This window comes from Salvelinus namaycush, chromosome 15 (genome assembly GCF_016432855.1).
Source record: "Salvelinus namaycush isolate Seneca chromosome 15, SaNama_1.0, whole genome shotgun sequence".
NCBI classification, from domain to species: domain Eukaryota; kingdom Metazoa; phylum Chordata; class Actinopteri; order Salmoniformes; family Salmonidae; genus Salvelinus; species Salvelinus namaycush.
This window is the reverse complement of record NC_052321.1, coordinates 7450847-7474508: the sequence shown is the minus strand read 5'-3', so window position 1 is coordinate 7474508 and position 23662 is coordinate 7450847. Positions and strand designations below refer to the sequence as shown.

At 46.4% G+C, this 23662-nt stretch overlaps 1 protein-coding gene across 3 annotated transcripts in view; it reads right to left on the bottom strand.

Annotated features, from left to right (window-relative positions):
- Positions 1-5822: 5822 nt before the first annotated feature.
- Positions 5823-23662, bottom strand: part of gckr (glucokinase (hexokinase 4) regulator) — a 28297-nt gene continuing 10457 nt past the window's right edge. Inside the window, exons 10-19 of one of the 3 annotated variants that reach the window (XM_039009279.1) lie at positions 22995-23113; positions 22643-22741; positions 21778-21875; positions 20825-20901; positions 17334-17430; positions 11744-11841; positions 11547-11615; positions 11036-11179; positions 10748-10882; positions 5823-6345 (exon numbers count right to left, since the gene is read on the bottom strand). In XM_039009279.1, coding sequence (XP_038865207.1) covers positions 6181-6345; positions 10748-10882; positions 11036-11179; positions 11547-11615; positions 11744-11841; positions 17334-17430; positions 20825-20901; positions 21778-21875; positions 22643-22741; positions 22995-23113 — 1101 coding nt within the window. In that variant the 3' untranslated portion in view covers positions 5823-6180. The other 2 variants (XM_039009281.1, XR_005478196.1) reach the window with 2 other exon arrangements.

Here is a 23662-nt window from a genome sequence, read left to right as displayed (position 1 = left end):
AGGGAAATATTGAAAAGACTCATTGATTGTGTCATGTTTTTGGGTAAACACTGTTTACCCAAAAATGTCAATTTGTCAATTTCAAGGTGATGCAACGCCTGGTTATACTGCGTTTCTGTCTAAATGTATAGTTTCTAGAGCCATGGCATCATAATGATGGTAATAAGAGGTGGATTAATTCGGGTGGGACTGTGTAGTACCTCACTGAAGGCCCAGGCCCCAGGCCCAGCGTTTCTGTCTAAATGTATAGTGTCTAGAGCCATGGCATCATAATGAGGTGGATTAATTCGGGTGGGACTGTGTAGTACCTCACTGAAGGCCCAGGCCCCAGGCCCACGGCATGCCACTGGTGTGTAGTGTGTGTGTACTGTGTGTGTAGTGTGTGTGTGTAGTGTGTGTGTAGTGTGTGTGTGTACTGTGTGTGTAGTGTGTGTGTGTACTGTGTGTGTAGTGTGTGTGTGTACTGTGTGTGTACTGTGTGTGTAGTGTGTGTGTGTAGTGTGTGTGTAGTGTGTGTGTGTAGTGTGTGTGTGTAGTGTGTGTGTAGTGTGTGTGTAGTGTGTGTGTAGTGTGTGTGTGTAGTGTGTGTGTAGTGTGTGTGTACTGTGTGTGTAGTGTGTGTGTACGGTGCACCAGGAGTGCCACATTGGCTCCAGGCCACCGGATCTAAAGCAGCTCAGTCACTCTGAGAGAGAACAGCACCCATGTTACTCTAATCCTCTACGTGTGTGTGTGTGTGTGTGTTTAATTTGCCACAGAGGGATTGAGGATGTTTTACACAGTCCAATCTGAGCCGTAGCCTCACAGACACTGTCAGTATAAGCATAATCCTATATTTACTGTGGGATACATTTGGACATTTTGTGATAAATATTATCTCGCTGGGAGACGGATCCCTACAGGAGATTTTACATTTAAAATGTTGATTAATGGCAGGAAACATGGATGCATTGTGGAAAGTTTAGAATATTCTGAAGTATGTTGTATGTCCCTTGACTGTTTAGTTAAACTTGCTTTGAAGAAATTGTTTAGAAAACGGGCTGAAACAGATTTTCTATAACTGGAAGTGAGCCAATGAGACCTCAGGACTGGGTCAGAACATGGGCTTTGTTCACAAATAACTCCAAATATCTAGAGGTGGATCACAGCTTTGACATGTTGGCGACCACTGATATTTGACATGTTGGCGACCACTGATATTTGACATGTTGGCGACCACTGATATTTGACATGTTGGCGACCACTGATATTTGACATGTTGGCGACCACTGATATTTGACATTTTGGCTATAGGTGCTGATATTCTAACCATGTGGCCACAGGTTTCTGGTCAAGATTGTCCAATAGCAATTGATGGAAATGTCTGAACATCACAGCTCTTGAATGGGTAAATGGAATGTTCAGAGACAACATGGCGTCCAGCTCCAACGTCTCTATACGGTCGAGTTCCTGCCCTACTACATTGTAGACGAATGCCAGATCTCACAATGCCTCGATAGGTGTTTAACATAGCAGCTAACCACATCATATGATATAACAATCTGCAATGCAACACCTACGCATCTAATCCGGGCAGGAACTCAACCTACTGCTTTGTTTCCAACTACAGTTGCAGTAGATTTTCTCATGTTATGTTCTACTGCCCTCTGGTGCTGCCTTATTGTCATGGTTACAGTCTGCTGTTCTACTGCCCTCTGGTTCTGCCTTATTGTCATGGTTACAGTCTGCTGTTCTACTGCCCTCTGGTTCTGCCTTATTGTCATGGTTACAGTCTGCTGTTCTACTGCCCTCTGGTGCTGCCTTATTGTCATGGTTACAGTCTGCTGTTCTACTGCCCTCTGGTGCTACCTTATTGTCATGGTTACAGTCTGCTGTTCTACTGCCCTCTGGTTCTGCCTTATTGTCATGGTTACAGTCTGCTGTTCTACTGCCCTCTGGTTCTGCCTTATTGTCATGGTTACAGTCTGCTGTTCTACTGCCCTCTGGTGCTGCCTTATTGTCATGGTTACAGTCTGCTGTTCTACTGCCCTCTGGTGCTGCCTTATTGTCATGGTTACAGTCTGCTGTTCTACTGCCCTCTGGTGCTACCTTATTGTCATGGTTACAGTCTGCTGTTCTACTGCCCTCTGGTTCTGCCTTATTGTCATGGTTACAGTCTGCTGTTCTACTGCCCTCTGGTGCTGCCTTATTGTCACGGTTACAGTCTGCTGTTCTACTGCCCTCTGGTGCTACCTTATTGTCATGGTTACAGTCTGCTGTTCTACTGCCCTCTGGTGCTACCTTATTGTCATGGTTACAGTCTGCTGTTCTACTGCCCTCTGGTGCTACCTTATTGTCATGGTTACAGTCTGCTGTTCTACTGCCCTCTGGTGCTACCTTATTGTCATGGTTACAGTCTGCTGTTCTACTGCCCTCTGGTGCTACCTTATTGTCATGGTTACAGTCTGCTGTTCTACTGCCCTCTGGTGCTGCCTTATTGTCATGGTTACAGTCTGCTGTTCTACTGCCCTCTGGTGCTACCTTATTGTCATGGTTACAGTCTGCTGTTCTACTGCCCTAAGGTTCTGCCTTGTTGTCATGGTTACAGTCTGCTGTTCTACTGCCCGCTGGTGCTGCCTTGTTGTCATGGTTACAGTCGGCTGTTCTACTGCCCTCTGGTGCTACCTTATTGTCATGGTTACAGTCTGCTGTTCTACTGCCCTCTGGTGCTACCTTATTGTCATGGTTACAGTCTGCTGTTCTACTGCCCTCTGGTGCTACCTTATTGTCATGGTTACAGTCTGCTGTTCTACTGCCCTCTGGTGCTACCTTATTGTCATGGTTACAGTCTGCTGTTCTACTGCCCTCTGGTGCTACCTTATTGTCATGGTTACAGTCTGCTGTTCTACTGCCCTCTGGTGCTACCTTATTGTCATGGTTACAGTCTGCTGTTCTACTGCCCTCTGGTTCTGCCTTATTGTCATGGTTACAGTCTGCTGTTCTACTGCCCTCTGGTGCTACCTTATTGTCATGGTTACAGTCTGCTGTTCTACTGCCCTCTGGTGCTACCTTATTGTCATGGTTACAGTCTGCTGTTCTACTGCCCTCTGGTTCTGCCTTATTGTCATGGTTACAGTCTGCTGTTCTACTGCCCTCTGGTTCTTCCTTGTTGTCATGGTTACAGTCTGCTGTTCTACTGCCCTCTGGTTCTGCCTTGTTGTCACGGTTACAGTCTGCTGTTCTACAGCCCGCTGGTGCTGCCTTATTGTCATGGTTACAGTCTGCTGTTCTACTGCCCTCTGGTTCTGCCTTATTGTCATGGTTACAGTCTGCTGTTCTACTGCCCTCTGGTTCTGCCTTATTGTCATGGTTACAGTCTGCTGTTCTACTGCCCTCTGGTTCTGCCTTATTGTCATGGTTACAGTCTGCTGTTCTACAGCCCTCTGGTTCTGCCTTATTGTCATGGTTACAGTCTGCTGTTCTACTGCCCTCTGGTTCTGCCTTATTGTCATGGTTACAGTCTGCTGTTCTACTGCCCTCTGGTTCTGCCTTGTTGTCATGGTTACAGTCTGCTGTTCTACTGCCCTCTGGTGCTACCTTATTGTCATGATTATAGTCTGCTGTTCTACTGCCCTCTGGTTCTGCCTTGTTGTCATGATTACAGTCTGCTGTTCTACTGCCCTCTGGTTCTGCCTTATTGTCATGGTTACAGTCTGCTGTTCTACTGCCCTCTGGTTCTGCCTTGTTGTCATGGTTACAGTCTGCTGTTCTACAGCCCTCTGGTGCTACCTTATTGTCATGGTTACAGTCTGCTGTTCTACTGCCCTCTGGTTCTGCCTTGTTGTCATGGTTACAGTCTGCTGTTCTACTGCCCTCTGGTGCTACCTTATTGTCATGGTTACAGTCTGCTGTTCTACTGCCCTCTGGTTCTGCCTTATTGTCATGGTTACAGTCTGCTGTTCTACTGCCCTCTGGTTCTGCCTTGTTGTCATGGTTACAGTCTGCTGTTCTACTGCCCTCTGGTGCTACCTTATTGTCATGATTATAGTCTGCTGTTCTACTGCCCTCTGGTTCTGCCTTGTTGTCATGGTTACAGTCTGCTGTTCTACTGCCCTCTGGTTCTGCCTTATTGTCATGGTTACAGTCTGCTGTTCTACTGCCCTCTGGTGCTACCTTATTGTCATGGTTACAGTCTGCTGTTCTACTGCCCTCTGGTTCTGCCTTGTTGTCATGGTTACAGTCTGCTGTTCTACTGCCCTCTGGTGCTGCCTTATTGTCATGGTTACAGTCTGCTGTTCTACAGCCCTATGTGGGGGCTTTGCACATTAAATTTAAACATACATGTTATTCAATCATTGCACCCACACTGCTCACGTGTGGCCAGGAGCATCTGCGTAGCCAGGCGCTAAAATTGAACTTGGTTCTATTTGTGACGCTTGACGCGCTGCGAGTCCCGCCTCTCCCATCTCCTCATTGGTTTTTAGGAACATATACCCACGTGGGTGATTGAAAGATGAACTGTTACAGCCTTATTCTAAAATGTATTAAATACTTTTTTCCCCTCATCAATCTAAACACAACATCCCATAATAAAAAATAAAAAATAGAAACTGTTGCTAATTTATTACAAATAAAAAATGGAAGTATCACATTTACACAAGTATACAGACCCTTTACTCAGTACTTTGTTGAAGCACCTTTGGCAGCGATTACAGACTCAAGTCCTGTGTATGACGCTACAAGCTTGACACACCTGTATTTGGGGAGTTTCTCTCATTCTTCTCTGCAGGTCCTCTCAAGCGCTGTCAGATAGGATGGGGAGCGTTGCTGCACAGCTATTTTCAGGTCTCTCCAGAGATGTTCGATCGGGTTCAAGTCCGGGCTCTGGCTGGGCCACACAAGGATATTCAGAGACTTGCCCCAAAGCCAACCCTGCTTTGTCTTGGCTGTGTGCTTAAGGTCGTTGTCCTTTTGGAAGGTGAACCTTCGCCCCAGTCTGAGGTCCTAAGCACTCTGGAGCAGGTTTTCATCAAGTACTGTACTTTGCTCTGTTAATTTTTGCCTCGATCCTGACTAGTCTCCCAGTCCCAGCAGCTCAAAAACATCCCCACAGCATGATGCTGCCACCACCATGCTTCACTGTAGGGATGGTGCCAGGTTTCCTCCAGACGGGATGCTTGGCATTCAGGCAAAAGTTTAATCTTGGTTTCATCAGACCAGACAATCTTGAGAAGTCCTTAATGGGCCTTTTGGCAAACTCCAAGCGGGCTGTCATGTGCCTTTTACTGAGGAGTGGCATCCGTCTGGCCACTCTACCATAAAGGCTTGATTGGTGGAGTGCTGCAGAGATGGTTGTCCTTCTGGAAGGTTCTCCCATCTCCACAGAGGAACTCTGGAGCTCTGTCAGAGTGATCATCGGGTTCTGACCAAGGCCCTTCTCCCTGATTGCTCAGTTTGCCCGGGCGGCCAGCTCTCGGAAAGTCTTGGTGGTTCCAAACTTCTTCCATTTAAGAATGATGGAGGCCACCGTGTTCTTGGGGACCTTCAATGCTACAGAAATGTTTTGGTACCCTTCCCCAGATCTGTGCCTCGACACAATCCTGTCTCAGAGCTCTATGGACAATTCCTTTGACCTCATTGCTTGGTTTTTGCTCTGACATGCACTGTCAACTGTGGGACCTTATATAGACAGCTGTGTGCCTTTCCAAATCATGTCCAATCAATTGAATTTACCACAGGTGAACTCCAATCAAGTTGTAGAAACATCTCAAGGATGATCAATGGAAACAGGATGCACCTGAGCTCAATTTCGTGTCTCATATCAAAGGGTCTGAATACTTATGTAAATAAGCTATTTCTGTTTTTTATTTTTAATACATTTGCAAACATTCTACCAACCTGTTTTCACCATCATTATGTGTACAGATTGCTGATTTTACTTCTTTTTTTTAATCCATTTTAGAATAAGTCTGTAACGTAACAAAATGTGAAAAATGTCAGTGGGTCTGAATACTTTCCGAAGGTTCATCATACTATGTAGTGTTTGTTATGTTAATAAATGATTAATAAATGATTAAGGTTACATCCACCAGATTCCTATAGAGGTTACGAACTGATCTTATCAAAACATATTCTTAAATTATAGTTAATGAAAGTATAGTATAATACTACAGTATCATAAAGGTTTCCAACTATAGGAAGTCATTGGTTTGTGGAGGTCTGGTCTCCTGGTGATGATGTCAGATGTTGTGATGATGTCAGACACGCCTCTACAGCGTCACGCACCACTGGGTGGGACTCCAGACGAGACTCTGCCTCAGAGAGAGAGCAGCCAATCAGCAGACAGACCAACGCCAGCGGGACCACCTACAGAGAGAGAAAGAAAGAGAGAGAGAAAGAAAAGGGGGAAGAGGAAGTGACAGAGAGAGAGACAGAGGAGAGAGAGAGACAGGAGAGAGAGAGACATATAGAGACAGACGGGAGAGGGAGAGAGAGAATTGGAAAACACACAGGTTAGCAATTGACAGACAGATAGCGGTGTGTTTGTGTCACTGTTTCAAGTTTGAATGTCACATGCACAAGTACAGTGAAATGCTTTTCTTGCGAACTCTAACCCCAACAATGCAGTAATCAATAACAATGTAGCACTAAAAATAACAAGGTAGAAGAAAAACACAGAAGATATAAAAAACAAGAAAGTAGAACACAAAGTAAGCATACCAGTGGAGGCTGCTGATGACAGGACAGCTCATAATAAAGGCTGGAATGGAGTAAGTGGAATGGTATCAAAAACATGGTTTTCATTTGTTTACCATTCCATTCCCTCCATTCCAGCCTTTATTATGAGCCGTCTTCCCCTCAGCAGTCTCCAATGAAGCATACTATATACAGGGTCAGTTCCAGTACCAGTATTTACAATGTACAGGGATACTGGAGTGATGGAGGTAGATATGTATAGGGGTAATCATACTATATACAGGGTCAGTTCTAGTATCATATTTACAATGTGGAGGGATACTGGAGTGATGGAGGTAGATATGTATAGGGGTAATCATACTATATACAGGGTCAGTACCATATTAACAATGTACAGGGATACTGGAGTGATGGAGGTAGATATGTATAGGGGGAAGGTGACTATATACAGGGTCAGTACCATATTAACAATGTACAGGGATACTGGAGTGATGGAGGTAGATATGTATAGGGGGAAGGTGACTATATACAGGGTCAGTACCATATTAACAATGTACAGGGATACTGGAGTGATGGAGGTAGATATGTATAGGGGTAAGGTGACTATATACAGGGTCAGTACCATATTAACAATGTACAGGGATACTGGAGTGATGGAGATAGATATGTATAGGGGGAAGGTGACTATATACAGGGTCAGTTCTAGAATCATATTAACAATGTGCAGGGATACTGGAGTGATGGAGGTAGATATGTATATGGGTAAAGTGACTAGGCATCAGGATATATGATAAACAGAGTAGCAGCAGCGTCTATGATGATTGTATGTGAGTGGGTGTGTGTAGAGTCAGTATAAATGTATGTGTATATTATATATGAGCGAGTAAACGATGGAGTAAGTGTTTGTGTGTGTGTGTGTGTGTGTGTGTGTGTGTGTTGGAGTGACTGTGTGTATGTGTGTTGGAGTATCTGTGTGTGTGTGTGTGTGTGTGTGTGTGTGTGTGTGTGTGTGTGTGTGTGTGTGTGTGTGTGTGTGTGTGTGTGTGTGTGTGTGTGTGTGTGTGTGTGTGTGTGTGTGTGTGTGTGTGTGTGTGTGTGTGTGTTGAAGTGACTGTGTGTATGTGTGTGTGTGTTAGAGTATTGCACTGCACACTCACAGGGCCCTGTGAGTGTGCAGTGCAAAGATAAGAATAAGATAAAAACGTCAACTCTGATATTTAGTTAGCTATTTATCAGTGTTACGGCTACTAGCTCTTCGGGAGTCTGTTGGTTTCAGACTTGATGCACGGTGCCGCTTGCCATGCAGAGGCAGAGAGAACAGTCGATAGCTTGGATGGCTGGAGTCTTTAACAATTTACCGGGCTTTCCTTTCACACCGCCTGATATAGAGGTCCTGGATGTCAGGGAGCTCGGCCCCAGTGATGTACTGGGCTGTCCGCGTGATCGAGGGCGGTGCTATTGCCATAACAAGCAGTGATGCGGCCAGTCAAGATGCTCTCAATGGTACCATTGTAGAACATTTTGAGGATTTGAGGGCCCATGCCAAACCTTTCCACCTCCTGAGGGGGAAGAGGTGCTGTCGCTCCTTCGTCACGACTGTGCGCATGTGAACACTGAGGAACTTGAAGCTCTCGACCCGCTCCACTGCAGCCCCGTCGATGTGGATGAGGGCGTTCTCGTCCCCCCGTTTCCTGTTGTCCACAAACAGCTCCTTGGTCTTATTGACTGAGGGAGAGGTTATTGTTCCGGCACCACACTACCAGGTCACTGACCTCCCTGTAGGCTGTCTAATTGTTGCCGGTGATAAGGCCTGCCAAGAAACGTCCTCTCACTGTCAACTGTGTTTATTTTCAGCAAACTTAACATGTGTAAATATTTGTATGAACATAACAAGATTCAAAAACTGAGACAGAAACTGAACAAGTTCCACAGACATGTGACTAACAGAAATTGAATAATGTGTCCCTGAACAAAGGGGAGGGGTCAAAATCAAAAGTAACAGTCAGTAACTGGTGTGGCCACCAGCTGCATTAAGTACTGCAGTGCATCTCCTCCTCATGGACTGCACCAGATTTGCCAGTTCTTGCTGTGAGATGTTACTCCACTCTTCCACCATGGCACCGGCAAGTTCCGAGACATTTCTGGGGGGAATGGCCCTAGCCCTCACCCTCCGATCCAACAAGTCCCAGACGTGCTCAATGGGATTGAGATCCGGGCTCTTCGCTGGTCATGGCAGAACACTGACATTCCTGTCTTGCAGGAAATCACGCACAGAATGAGCAGTATGGCTGGTGGCATTGTCATGCTGGAGGGTCATGTCAGGATGAGCCTGCAGGAAGGGTACCACATGAGGGAGGAGGATGTCTTCCCTGTAACGCACAGCGTTGAGATTGCCTGCAATGACAACAAGCTCAGTCCGATGATGCTGTGACACACCGCCCCAGACAATGACGGACCCTCCACCTCCAAATCGATCCCGCTCCAGAGTACAGGCCTCGGTGTAATGCTCATTCCCTCGACGATAAACGCGAATCCGACCATCACCCCTGGTGAGCAAAACCGTGACTCGTCAAGTTTTCAAACTGCCTATTGCGGACAGTTTGAGCACTGATGGAGGGATTGTGCGTTCCAGATGTAACTCGGGCAGTTGTTGTTGCCATCCTGTACCTGTCCCGCAGGTGTGATGTTCGGATGTACCGATCCTGTGCAGGTGTTATTACACGTGGTCTGCCACTGCGAGGACCATCAGCTGTCCGTCCTGTCTCCCTGTAGCTCTGTCTTAGGCGTCTCACAGTACAGATATTGCAATTTATTGCCCTGGCCACATCTGCAGTCCTCATGCCTCCTAGCAGCATGCCTAAGGCACGTTTACACAAATGAGCAGGGACCCCGGGCATCTTTCTTTTGATGTTTTTCAGAGTCAGTAGAAAGGCCTCTTTAGTGTCCTAAGTTTTCATAACTGTGACCTTAATTGCCTACCGTCTGTAAGTTGTTAGCGTCTTAACGAACGTTCCACAGGTGCATGTTCATTAATTGTTTATGGTTCATTGAACAAGCATGGGAAACAGTGTTTAAACCTTTTACAATGAAGATCTGTGAAGTTATTTGGATTTTTACAAATTATCTTTGAAAGACAGGGTCCTGAAAAAGGGACTTTTCTTTTTTTGCTGAGTTGAGTTATTCCTCGTATCTAGGTGGGTGAGGGCAGTGTGGAGTGCAACTTGAGATTGTGTCCTCCATGGATCTGTTGGGGCGGTATGCTAATTGGAATTGTTCTAGGGTGTCTGGGATGGTGGAGTTGATGTGTGCCATAACGAGCCTCTCAAAGCACTTCATGATTACAGATGTGAGTGCTACAGGGTGGTAGTCATTGTGGCATGAAGCCTTAGAGTTCTTAGGAACAGGAAATGTTATTCTTATTGTATTACTTTCTATTATTACTTTTTATTTGAGTCTACTTGGTAAATATTTTCTTCTTCTTGAACTGCACTGTTGGTTAACGGCTTGTAAGTAAAGCATTTCGCGGTAAAGTCTACACTTGTTGTATTCGGCGCATGTGACTAATAACGTTTGATTTGATTTGAATGATGGTGGTCATCTTAAAACACGTGGGGATTACAGACTGGGACGTGATCTGAGAACGCACCCTGGAATAACATTGGGCCCCGCCGGCCTTGTGGGTACTGACCTGATTAAAGACTTTACTCATGTCGGCCTCGGAGAGCGAGATCACCCAATCTTCTGGGTCGGTGGCGGCCCTCAGACCCAACACACTGTTATTATTGTTAAAGCGTGCATAAAATGCAATGAGTTTATCTGGTGGAGAGGAATTGTTGGGCAGATCACGGCTGGGTCTTCCTTTGTAATCTGTAATGGACTGTTGCCCCTGTCACATGCTGCGGGTTTTGTGTGTGTGTGTGTGTGTGTGTGTGTGTGTGTGTGTGTGTGTGTGTGTGTGTGTGTGTGTGTGTGTGTGTGTGTGTGTGTGTGTGTGTGTGTGTGTGTGTGTGTGTGTGTTTGTTTGTTTACCCTGTTCCGGCGGCTGGCGGTGAGTGTGTGTGTGTTTGTTTACCCTTTTCCTGCGGCTGGCGGTGAGTGTGTGTGTGGTGACCCCAGCTGAGGTGATGTCCTCTGGTAGTTGTTCCACATTATAGATGGCCTTCAATAGTGCCTCCTCACACTGGGTCAGGGAGACATCTGACAACTTCTACAGAGAGAGAGATGGTTACAGTTTGCTGTTGGTGACCTGTGTACCTGCAGTATGTGTATAGCCCTGTGGTACAGTTTGCTGTTGGTGACCTGTGTACCTGCAGTATGTGTATAGCCCTGTGGTACAGTTTGCTGTTGGTGACCTGTGTACCTGCAATATGTGTATAGCCCTGTGGTACAGTTTGCTGTTGGTGACCTGTAGGTCTACCATGTGGTTCCTGTAGATCTTTCCCTTTAAAACGTGACTTCCTGTACTCACAGCATTCAGCACCAACTTACTGGACAGCTCCCACTGCTGGGGGAGGGAGTGAGGGAGGGAGGGAGAGAGGGGGGGGAGAGAGAGAGAGAGAGAGAGAGGGAGGGGGGGGGGGAGAGAGAGAGGGGAGAGAGAGCGAGGGGGGGGAGAGAGAGAGAGAGAGAGAGAGGGAGGGGGGGAGAGAGAGCGAGGGGGGGAGAGAGAGAGAGAGAGAGAGAGGGAGGGGGGGAGAGAGAGCGAGGGGGGGAGAGAGAGAGAGAGAGAGAGAGGGGAGAGAGAGCGAGGGAGGGAGAGAGAGAGGGTGGGGGTAGAGAGAGAAAACAATATGGAGAGATGAGTTGAGAGGTTGAGAATGAACAGAAGAAAAGCAGATCTGTATTGAACTGACTGAAGTCATGTGTTGTACCATGTGGACAGTAGAGGAGGAGGGCCAGGTTATGTTGAGGACAGATGAACACAGGAGAGCAATGCTGTCCTGTAAACACACAGCACAGTTAACACACACACACACATACACAGGCAATTACTCAGGAAAACAAACACACGCATGTACGTACACACACACACACACACACACACACACACACACACTGATTGACGTACAGCAGCGGAGTCTCCCTCTAGTCCGTGATAGAGAGAGTGGAGGTTGGAGGTCTTCTCTCTCACTCTGTGGGCCATCTTCTCTACTTCACCAACGTCATCTAAACAAGAACAGATGACATTGTCTGGGACAGAGAGGCTGCAATTCAATCTGAGGAATTGCAGGAATATTGCCTTCAATAAAGGGAAGACGGCAGAATTAGGTTGCTGTTAAACCTTCTGATCGGTTTCCTACTTCCAACTTAGTCCCAATATGACATGTCACTTTACATTTGTGTTTTGGGTCAAATTTATATTTTATTCGAATTTGACCGAAGTCATGTCGGAAAAGCGTTCTGAAAAGTGAAGTCAAGAGAAGAACACGTGAGTGAACACATAACAGGAGTGAAGCCACTGTCCACATACGATAGTGAAGACCCACATCATACCGAGTCCTCATTGTTTTAGAAAAAAATATTTTTGATATTTGGCTGTTAGCATAGCCACTTTAGGCTATTAGCAAAACTCTGTTGTTGGCCGATGGTAGCTATAGCCTCCATCCTACTAAACTACACTGCAGCAGGTACAGATCCATACAGCCTCCATCCTACTAAACTACACTGCAGCAGGTACAGATCCATACAGCCTCCATCCTACTAAACTACACTGCAGCAGGTACAGATCCATACAGCCTCCATCCTACTAAACTACACTGCAGCAGGTACAGATCCATACAGCATCCATCCTACTAAACTACACTGCAGCAGGTACAGATCCATACAGCCTCCATCCTACTAAACTACACTGCAGCAGGTACAGATCCATACAGCATCCATCCTACTAAACTACACTGCAGCAGGTAGAGATCCATACAGCCTCCATCCTACTAAACTACACTGTAGCAGGTACAGATCCATACAGCATCCATCCTACTAAACTACACTGCAGCAGGTACAGATCCATACAGCCTCCATCCTACTAAACTACACTGCAGCAGGTACAGATCCATACAGCCTCCATCCTACTAAACTACACTGCAGCAGGTACAGATCCATACAGCATCCATCCTACTAAACTACACTGCAGCAGGTAGAGATCCATACAGCCTCCATCCTACTAAACTACACTGCAGCAGGTATAGATCCATACAGCCTCCATCCTACTAAACTACACTGCAGCAGGTACAGATCCATACAGCCTCCATCCTACTACACTACACTGCAGCTGGTACAGATCCATACAGCCTCCATCCTACTAAACTACACTGCAGCAGGTACAGATCCATACAGCCTCCATCCTACTAAACTACACTGCAGCAGGTACAGATCCATACAGCCTCCATCCTACTAAACTACACTGCAGCAGGTACAGATCCATACAGCCTCCATCCTACTACACTACACTGCAGCGGGTACAGATCCATACAGCCTCCATCCTACTACACTACACTGCAGCAGGTAGAGATCCATACAGCCTCCATCCTACTAAACTACACTGCAGCAGGTACAGATCCATACAGCCTCCATCCTACTACACTACACTGTAGCAGTTACAGATCCATACAGCCTCCATCCTACTAAACTACACTGCAGCTGGTACAGATCCATACAGCCTCCATCCTACTAAACTACACTGCAGCAGGTACAGATCCATACAGCCTCCATCCTACTACACTACACTGCAGCAGGTACAGATCCATACAGCCTCCATCCTACTAAACTACACTGCAGCAGGTACAGATCCATACAGCATCCATCCTACTAAACTACACTGCAGCAGGTACAGATCCATACAGCCTCCATCCTACTACACTACACTGCAGCAGGTACAGATCCATACAGCCTCCATCCTACTAAACTACACTGCAGCAGGTACAGATCCATACAGCCTCCATCCTACTAAACTACACTGCAGCAGGTACAGATCCATACAGCCTCCATCCTACTACACTACACTGCAGCAGGTACAGATCCATACAGCCTCCATCCTACTAAACTACACTGCAGCAGGTACAGATCCATACAGCATCCATCCTACTAAACTACACTGCAGCAGGTACAGATCCATACAGCCTCCATCCTACTAAACTACACTGCAGCTGGTACAGATCCATACAGCCTCCATCCTACTACACTACACTGCAGCAGGTACAGATCCATACAGCCTCCATCCTACTAAACTACACTGCAGCAGGTAGAGATCCATACAGCCTCCATCCTACTAAACTACACTGCAGCAGGTACAGATCCATACAGCCTCCATCCTACTACACTACACTGTAGCAGTTACAGATCCATACAGCCTCCATCCTACTAAACTACACTGCAGCTGGTACAGATCCATACAGCCTCCATCCTACTAAACTACACTGCAGCAGGTACAGATCCATACAGCCTCCATCCTACTACACTACACTGCAGCAGGTACAGATCCATACAGCCTCCATCCTACTAAACTACACTGCAGCAGGTACAGATCCATACAGCATCCATCCTACTAAACTACACTGCAGCAGGTACAGATCCATACAGCCTCCATCCTACTACACTACACTGCAGCAGGTACAGATCCATACAGCCTCCATCCTACTAAACTACACTGCAGCAGGTACAGATCCATACAGCCTCCATCCTACTAAACTACACTGCAGCAGGTACAGATCCATACAGCCTCCATCCTACTACACTACACTGCAGCAGGTACAGATCCATACAGCCTCCATCCTACTAAACTACACTGCAGCAGGTACAGATCCATACAGCATCCATCCTACTAAACTACACTGCAGCAGGTACAGATCCATACAGCCTCCATCCTACTAAACTACACTGCAGCTGGTACAGATCCATACAGCCTCCATCCTACTACACTACACTGCAGCAGGTACAGATCCATACAGCCTCCATCCTACTAAACTACACTGCAGCAGGTAGAGATCCATACAGCCTCCATCCTACTAAACTACACTGCAGCAGGTACAGATCCATACAGCCTCCATCCTACTAAACTACACTGCAGCAGGTACAGATCCATACAGCCTCCATCCTACTAAACTACACTGCAGCAGGTACAGATCCATACAGCCTCCATCCTACTAAACTACACTGCAGCAGGTACAGATCCATACAGCATCCATCCTACTAAACTACACTGCAGCAGGTACAGATCCATACAGCCTCCATCCTACTAAACTACACTGCAGCTGGTACAGATCCATACAGCCTCCATCCTACTACACTACACTGCAGCAGGTACAGATCCATACAGCCTCCATCCTACTAAACTACACTGCAGCAGGTAGAGATCCATACAGCCTCCATCCTACTAAACTACACTGCAGCAGGTACAGATCCATACAGCCTCCATCCTACTAAACTACACTGCAGCAGGTAGAGATCCATACAGCCTCCATCCTACTAAACTACACTGCAGCAGGTACAGATCCATACAGCTTTGGGTGCCTCCATATAACCAAACTACATTTCAGCTACACTTCCCGAGTTACGCTTACACACAGGTGGTCGCCTCTTGTCTTCCGTCTGTCTTCCGTAAACAAGCGCTGTAACATGGAGATACGGCCGTTTGGGAACACTAACCCTATAAAAAGGTGTGTAGTAATTTAACCTATTGTTTTCAGAAAATTATTTCTCACAAAAATCTTAACCGCGAGCGACTCTGTGTTAATGTTCAGACTGAGCGTTGGGTCACTTAAACAAAACTACCCTTGTACAGAAGACGCTTTCGTCCAATGACTCCTATGTGTAACGCAATGGAACAGCGATGATCAAGGGCAACCAGATGCCAGATCCGAGTGGGCCAGTTCCTTTTGCATGGCCCGGTGCACTTAGATAGCTAGCTATCTTCGTTTTTTTTTTTATCATCGACTAGCGACGTAACATGACAGTCTTCGGGCACTTTAGTACCTACTTAGCCGATTCGCCTCACTGAGGTACAATAAGATCTGGACACTACATCCAAGATGTCCACCGGTGTTTTCAAGGTAATCTACTCACGCTCACATGGTTTTCACTAGATAACACAGCCACAAAGTCAAAACTGTCTATATACAGTACACTGAGTGTACAAAACAATAGGAACACCTTCCTAATATTGCATTGCACCCCCTTTTGCCCTCAGAACAGCCTCTATTTGTTGGGGTATGGACTCTACAAGGTGTCGAAAGCGTTTCACAGGGATGCTGGCCCATGTTGACTCCAATCTTTCCCTACAGTTGTGTCAAGTTGGCTGGATGTCCTTTGGGTGGTGGACCATTCTTGATACACACGGGAAACTGTTGAGCGTGAAAAACCCAGCAGCGTTGCAGTTTTTGACACACTTAACCGGTGCGACTGGCACCTACTACCATACCCCATTCAAAGGCAATGAAATATTTTGTCTTGCCTATTCACCCTCTGAATGGCACACATACACAATCCATGTCTGTTGTCTCAAGGCTTAAACATCCTTCTTTAACCCGTCTCCTCCCCTTCATCTACACTGATTGAAGTGGATTTAACAAGTGTCGTCAATAAGGGGATCATAGCCTGGATTCACCTGGTCAGTCTGTCATGGAAAGAGCAGGTGTTCCTAATGCTTTGTCCACTCAGTGTACGTACAAATTAATGATGATTTGTGGACGAAAGTAATGGCTAAAGTGTCTTTTTAGGAATTTTCTCATCTGTCTTCTCTATGTAGCCGTCTATGGAAATTGTATTGCTGGACCGGGCGTCAGTTAAACTGCAGTACAGAAGCAAAACTGTATGAGCACTCATAACCGTGCTTCTAGACCAGAACCCTGGTCCGTAGATTGGTCCGTAGATTGGCCCGTAGATTGGCCCGTAGATTGGCCCGTAGATTGGCCCGTAGATTGGCCCGTATATTGGCCCGTAGATTGGCCAGTAGATTGACCAGTAGATTGACCAGTAGATTGGCCAGTAGATTGGCCTGTAGATTGGCCTGTAGATTGGCCCGTAGATTGGTCCGTAGATTGGCCCGTAGATTGACCCGTAGATTGACCCGTAGATTGGCCCGTAGATTGGCCAGTAGATTGGCCCGTAGATTGGCCCGTAGATTGGCCCGTAGATTGGTCCGTAGATTGGCCCGTAGATTGGCCCGTAGATTGGCCCGTAGATTTGACCTGAAGATTGGCCCGTAGATTGGCCCGTAGATTGGCCCGTAGATTGGCCCGTAGATTGGTCCGTAGATTGGTCCGTAGATTGGTCCGTAGATTGGTCCGTAGATTGGCCCGTAGATTGGCCCGTAGATTGGCCCGTAGATTGGTCCGTAGATTGGTCCGTAGATTGGCCAGTAGATTTGGACTCGACCACTGAAGCCACCAGCAGGCTGTCCCTTTCTTGATGTCAAAGCCAAAATGTTGGTATATGAATTGTTTGATAAATTGTGAAATTATAAACTTCTGCTGTTTTAGATAGATTATAATCAATCTACATTGTTAGATTTGTGCAATATATATTGTGCAACCTTTCCTTTAAAAGCGATCGGATTGTATCCGACCAAACACTGTAGACATTGTTTATGCTCACCAATTGTTAGTAACCTTGTCTGAGACCCAAGGACATGTGTTAGTGCCCAGGCTTTAGCTCAGTAGGCTCACCATGACATGTGTACAGCAGTAGGACGGTGTCTCTGTCACTTAAAGTAGGCAGAACCAGACTCACAAAGTCCTCATGGGCTACACAGAACTGGGATCCCTGGAAACACACACACACACACACACACACACACACACACACACACACACACACACACACACACACACACACACACACACACACACACACACACACACACACACACACACACACACACACACAGTTAGAAGATATGGTAATAAAATAAGTGTGTCAGCTCTCTCTCTCTCTCTGGTAAATATATTGCCCATGACTCATGGTCTCGCTTTAGCTGACAGCTTGGCAGTCTTTCCTGCCTCATGATGAACGGGTAGTACTGTACCAGTGATGTCACCAACAGTAGTACTGTACCAGTGATGTCACCAACAGTAGTACTGTACCGGTGATGTCACCAACAGTAGTACTGTACCGGTGATGTCACCAACAGTAATACTGTACCAGTGATGTCACCAACAGTAGCTCTGTACCAGTGATGTCACCAACAGTAATACTGTACAAGTGATGTCACCAACAGTAAAACTGTACCGGTGATGTCACCAACAGTAATACTGTACCGGTGATGTCACCAACAGTAATACTGTACCAGTGATGTCACCAACAGTAGCTGTGTACCAGTGATGTCACCAACAGTAATACTGTACAAGTGATGTCACCAACAGTAAAATTGGCCCGGTGATGTCACCAACAGTAGTACTGTACCGGTGATGTCACCAACAGTAATACTGTACCGGTGATGTCACCAACAGTAGTACTGTACCGGTGATGTCACCAACAGTAATACTGTACCGGTGATGTCACCAACAGTAGTACTGTACCGGTGATGTCACCAACAGTAATACTGTACCGGTGATGTCACCAACAGTAGTACTGTACCGGTGATGTCACCAACAGTAATACTGTACCGGTGATGTCACCAACAGTAGTACTGTACCGGTGATGTCACCAACAGTAATACTGTACCGGTGATGTCACCAACAGTAGTACTGTACCAGCGATGTCACCAACAGTAAAACTGTACCGGTGATGTCACCAACAGTAGTTCTGTACCAGTGATGTCACCAACAGTAGTACTGTACCAGTGATGTCACCAACAGTAGTTCTGTACCAGTGATGTCACCAACAGTAATACTGTACCAGTGATGTCACCAACAGTAGTACTGTCCTTATGATGTCACCAACAGCAGTACTATACCAGTGATGTCACCAACAGTAGTTCTGTTCCAGTGATTTCACCAACAGTAGTACTGTACCGGTGATGTCACCAACAGTAGTACTGTACCAGTGATGTCACCAACAGTAGTTCTGTTCCAGTGATTTCACCAACAGTAGTACTCTACCAGTGATGTCACCAACAGTAGTTCTGTACCAGTGATGTCACCAACAGTAATACTGTACCAGTGATGTCACCAACAGTAGTTCTGTACCAGTGATGTCACCAACAGTAGATTTGTACCAGTGATGTCACCAACAGTAATACTGTACCAGTGATGTCACCAACAGTAATACTGTACCAGTGATGTCACCAACAGTAATACTGTACCAGTGATGTCACCAACAGTAATACTGTACCAGTGTTGTCACCAACAGTAGTTCTGTACCAGTGATGTCACCAACAGTAGTACTGTACCGGTGATGTCACCAACAGTAGTACTGTACCGGTGATGTCACCAACAGTAGTACTGTACCAGTGATGTCACCAACAGTAGTACTCTACCAGTGATGTCACCAACAGTAATACTGTACCAGTGATGTCACCAACAGTAGTTCTGTTCCAGTGATGTCACCAACAGTAGTACTGTACCGGTGATGTCACCAACAGTAGTACTGTACCAGTGATGTCACCAACAGTAGTACTCTACCAGTGATGTCACCAACAGTAGTTCTGTACCAGTGATGTCACCAACAGTAATACTGTACCAGTGATGTCACCAACAGTAGTTCTGTACCAGTGATGTCACCAACAGTAGATTTGTACCAGTGATGTCACCAACAGTAATACTGTACCAGTGATGTCACCAACAGTAATACTGTACCAGTGATGTCACCAACAGTAATACTGTACCAGTGATGTCACCAACAGTAATACTGTACCAGTGATGTCACCAACAGTAATACTGTACCAGTGATGTCACCAACAGTAATACTGTACCAGTGATGTCACCAACAGTAGTTCTGTACCAGTGATGTCACCAACAGTAGTACTGTACCGGTGATGTCACCAACAGTAGGTCTTTACCGGTGATGTCACCAACAGTAGGTCTTTACCGGTGATGTCACCAACAGTAAAACTGTACCGGTGATGTCACCAACAGTAAAACTGTACCGGTGATGTCACCAACAGTAATACTGTACCGGTGATGTCACCAACAGTAGTACTGTACCGGTGATGTCACCAACAGTAATACTGTACCGGTGATGTCACCAACAGTAATACTGTACCGGTGATGTCACCAACAGTAGTACTGTACCGGTGATGTCACCAACAGTAATACTGTACCGGTGATGTCACCAACAGTAGTACTGTACCGGTGATGTCACCAACAGTAATACTGTACCGGTGATGTCACCAACAGTAGTACTGTACCGGTGATGTCACCAACAGTAGTACTGTACTGGTGATGTCACCAACAGTACTACTGTACCGGTGATGTCACCAACAGTAGTACTGTACCAGCGATGTCACCAACAGTAAAACTGTACCGGTGATGTCACCAACAGTAGTTCTGTACCAGTGATGTCACCAACAGTAGTACTGTACCAGTGATGTCACCAACAGTAGTTCTGTACCAGTGATGTCACCAACAGTAATACTGTACCAGTGATGTCACCAACAGTAGTACTGTCCTTATGATGTCACCAACAGCAGTACTGTACCAGTGATGTCACCAACAGTAGTTCTGTTCCAGTGATGTCACCAACAGTAGTACTGTACCGGTGATGTCACCAACAGTAGTACTGTACCGGTGATGTCACCAACAGTAGTACTCTACCAGTGATGTCACCAACAGTAGTACTGTACCAGTGATGTCACCAACAGTAGTTCTGTACCAGTGATGTCACCAACAGTAGATTTGTACCAGTGATGTCACCAACAGTAATACTGTACCAGTGATGTCACCAACAGTAATACTGTACCAGTGATGTCACCAACAGTAATACTGTACCAGTGATGTCACCAACAGTAATACTGTACCAGTGATGTCACCAACAGTAATACTGTACCAGTGATGTCACCAACAGTAATACTGTACCAGTGATGTCACCAACAGTAGTTCTGTACCAGTGATGTCACCAACAGTAGTACTGTACCGGTGATGTCACCAACAGTAGGTCTTTACCGGTGATGTCACCAACAGTAGGTCTTTACCGGTGATGTCACCAACAGTAGTACTGTACCGGTGATGTCACCAACAGTAAAACTGTACCAGTGATGTCACCAACAGTAATACTGTACCAGCGATGTGAGGTCTCCCTCTATGTTGTCCATGTCCTGGTATCCTCCACTGGTGAAGCCTCGGATGTCCTCATAGTCTGACACACACACACACACACACACACACACACACACACACACACACACACACACACACACACACACACACACACACACACACACACACACACACAGACACACACACACACACACAGACACACACAGTAATTGGGTATTTACTTCACAATCACTAACACACATCCAATGTAGTGTCTATGGTTTGGTCTGTATCGTGTCCCTGTAATAGTCCACTATCGCCTCTCCCTGTCCTCAAACATACTCACCTGCTCCTAATGTCGGGATAACCTGTCCTAAAACATACTCACCTGCTCCTAATGTCGGGATACCCTGTCCTCAAACACACTCACCTGCTCCTAATGTCAGGATACCCTGTCCTCAAACACACTCACCTGCTCCTAATGCCGGGATACCCTGTCCTCAAACACACTCACCTGCTCCTAATGTCGGGATACCCTGTCCTCAAACACACTCACCTGCTCCGAATGTCAGGATACCCTGTCCTCAAACACACTCACCTGCTCCTAATGTCAGGATACCCTGTCCTCAAACACACTCACCTGCTCCTAATGTCAGGATACCCTGTCCTCAAACACACTCACCTGCTCCTAATGCCGGGATACCCTGTCCTCAAACACACTCACCTGCTCCTAATGCCGGGATACCCTGTCCTCAAACACACTCACCTGCTCCTAATGTCAGGATACCCTGTCCTCAAACACACTCACCTGCTCCTAATGTCAGGATACCCTGTCCTCAAACACACTCACCTGCTCCTAATGTCAGGATACCCTGTCCTCAAACACACTCACCTGCTCCTAATGTCAGGATACCCTGTCCTCAAACACACTCACCTGCTCCTAATGTCAGGATACCCTGTCCGCAAACACACTCACCTGCTCCGAATGTCGGGATACACTCGCTGGCATCGATGAGTCCCACTAAACCTAGAGACCCCCAGGACAGGTAACAAACACGCCCACCACACTGCAAGCTGAAACACACACACACACACACACACACACACACACACACACACACACACACACACACACACAGACACACACACACACACACACACACACACACACACACACACACACACACACACACACACACACACACACACACACACACAACCAAAGAACATGGTCTATCTTGGTGTTTTTAACCACAGAAGTTTGCCTGATGTTTGTCTGATGTTTGTCTGAGGTTTGTCTGATGTTTGTCTGATGTTTGCCTGATGTTTGTCTGATGTTTGTCTGATGTTTGTCTGATGTTTGTCTGATGTTTGCCTGATGTTTGTCTGAGGTTTGTCTGATGTTTGTCTGATGTTTGTCTGAGGTTTGTCTGAGGTTTGTCTGATGTTTGTCTGATGTTTGTCAGATGTTTGTCAGATGTTTGTCTGATGTTTGTCTGATGTTTGTCTGATGTTTGTCTGATGTTTTCCTGATGTTTGTCTGATGTTTGTCTGATGTTTGTCTGATGTTTGTCTGATGTTTTCCTGAGGTTTGCCTGATGTTTGTCTGATGTTTGTTTGAGGTTTGTCTGATGTTTGTCTGATGTTTGTCTGATGTTTGTCTGATGTTTGTCTGATGTTTGTCTGATGTTTGCCTGATGTTTGCCTGATGTTTGTCTGATGTTTGTCTGATGTTTGTCTGATGTTTGTCTGATGTTTGTCTGATGTTTGTCTGATGTTTGTCTGATGTTTGTCTGATGTTTGTCTGATGTTTTCCTGATGTTTGTCTGATGTTGTCGTACCTGAGTCCTGCGGTCTGTAGCAGTGTTGCTATCTGATCACTGTGACTGTAGGTGACACTGTAGACTCTCTCATATCCTCTCATCATGTCCAGGAGAACTCTGTAGAACACCAACACACACACACACACACACACACACAGATACACACAGATACACACAGATACACACAGATACACACACAGATACACACAGATACACACGGATACACACAGATACACACACAGATACACACAGATACACACACGGCTGAAACACAGTTTATGGATGTATTTCTGTGTTTTCAATATACTTAACGTGCACGTTTGTTTGTTTGCAGGTGTGAGGGATGCGTGTGTGTGTGTGTGACTAAAACCTGCGTGTGACGTGTGTGTTGGTAAAGGCAGCTGTGTGTGCGGCTGCCAGGACGGACTCCAGTAGGATCTTGGTGGCACTGCCCCCCTTCATTCTGGAGGAACCACTGATGGCCTCGGGCTACAACGCACACGGTTAAGAGGTCAGGGGTTAAGAGGTCAGAAGTTCGTTGTCTTTCGTCAGAAAGCAGAATGGTCGTCTGCACTGATCTGTCTGATGATTCATGATATTCAAGTAGTCTGGCTACAAATGGTGTTAAGTATCACAACTAATGTTCTCCAGGAAAAACCACACCTGGAACAATTTAAGTCTCCTCCCCTCCTGTTAATCAAGCAATTACTACTCTTCTCCTCGCCAATCAATGGCTGTAAATACACTGTATACTCACACTATCCAGTTCCTGTTATCGTAATCTATTGTCACATGTCTCCTCCCTCCACCACCCCTGTCTCCTCCCTCCACCACCCCTGTCTCCTCCCTCCACCACCCCTGTCTCCTCCCTCCATCACCCCTGTCTCCTCCCTCCACCACCCCTGTCTCCTCCCTCCACCACCCCTGTCTCCTCCCTCCACCATCCCTGTCTCCTCCCTCCACCACCCTTGTCTCCTCCCTCCACCACCACTGTCTCCTCCCTCCACCACCACTGTCTCCTCCCTCCACCACACGTCT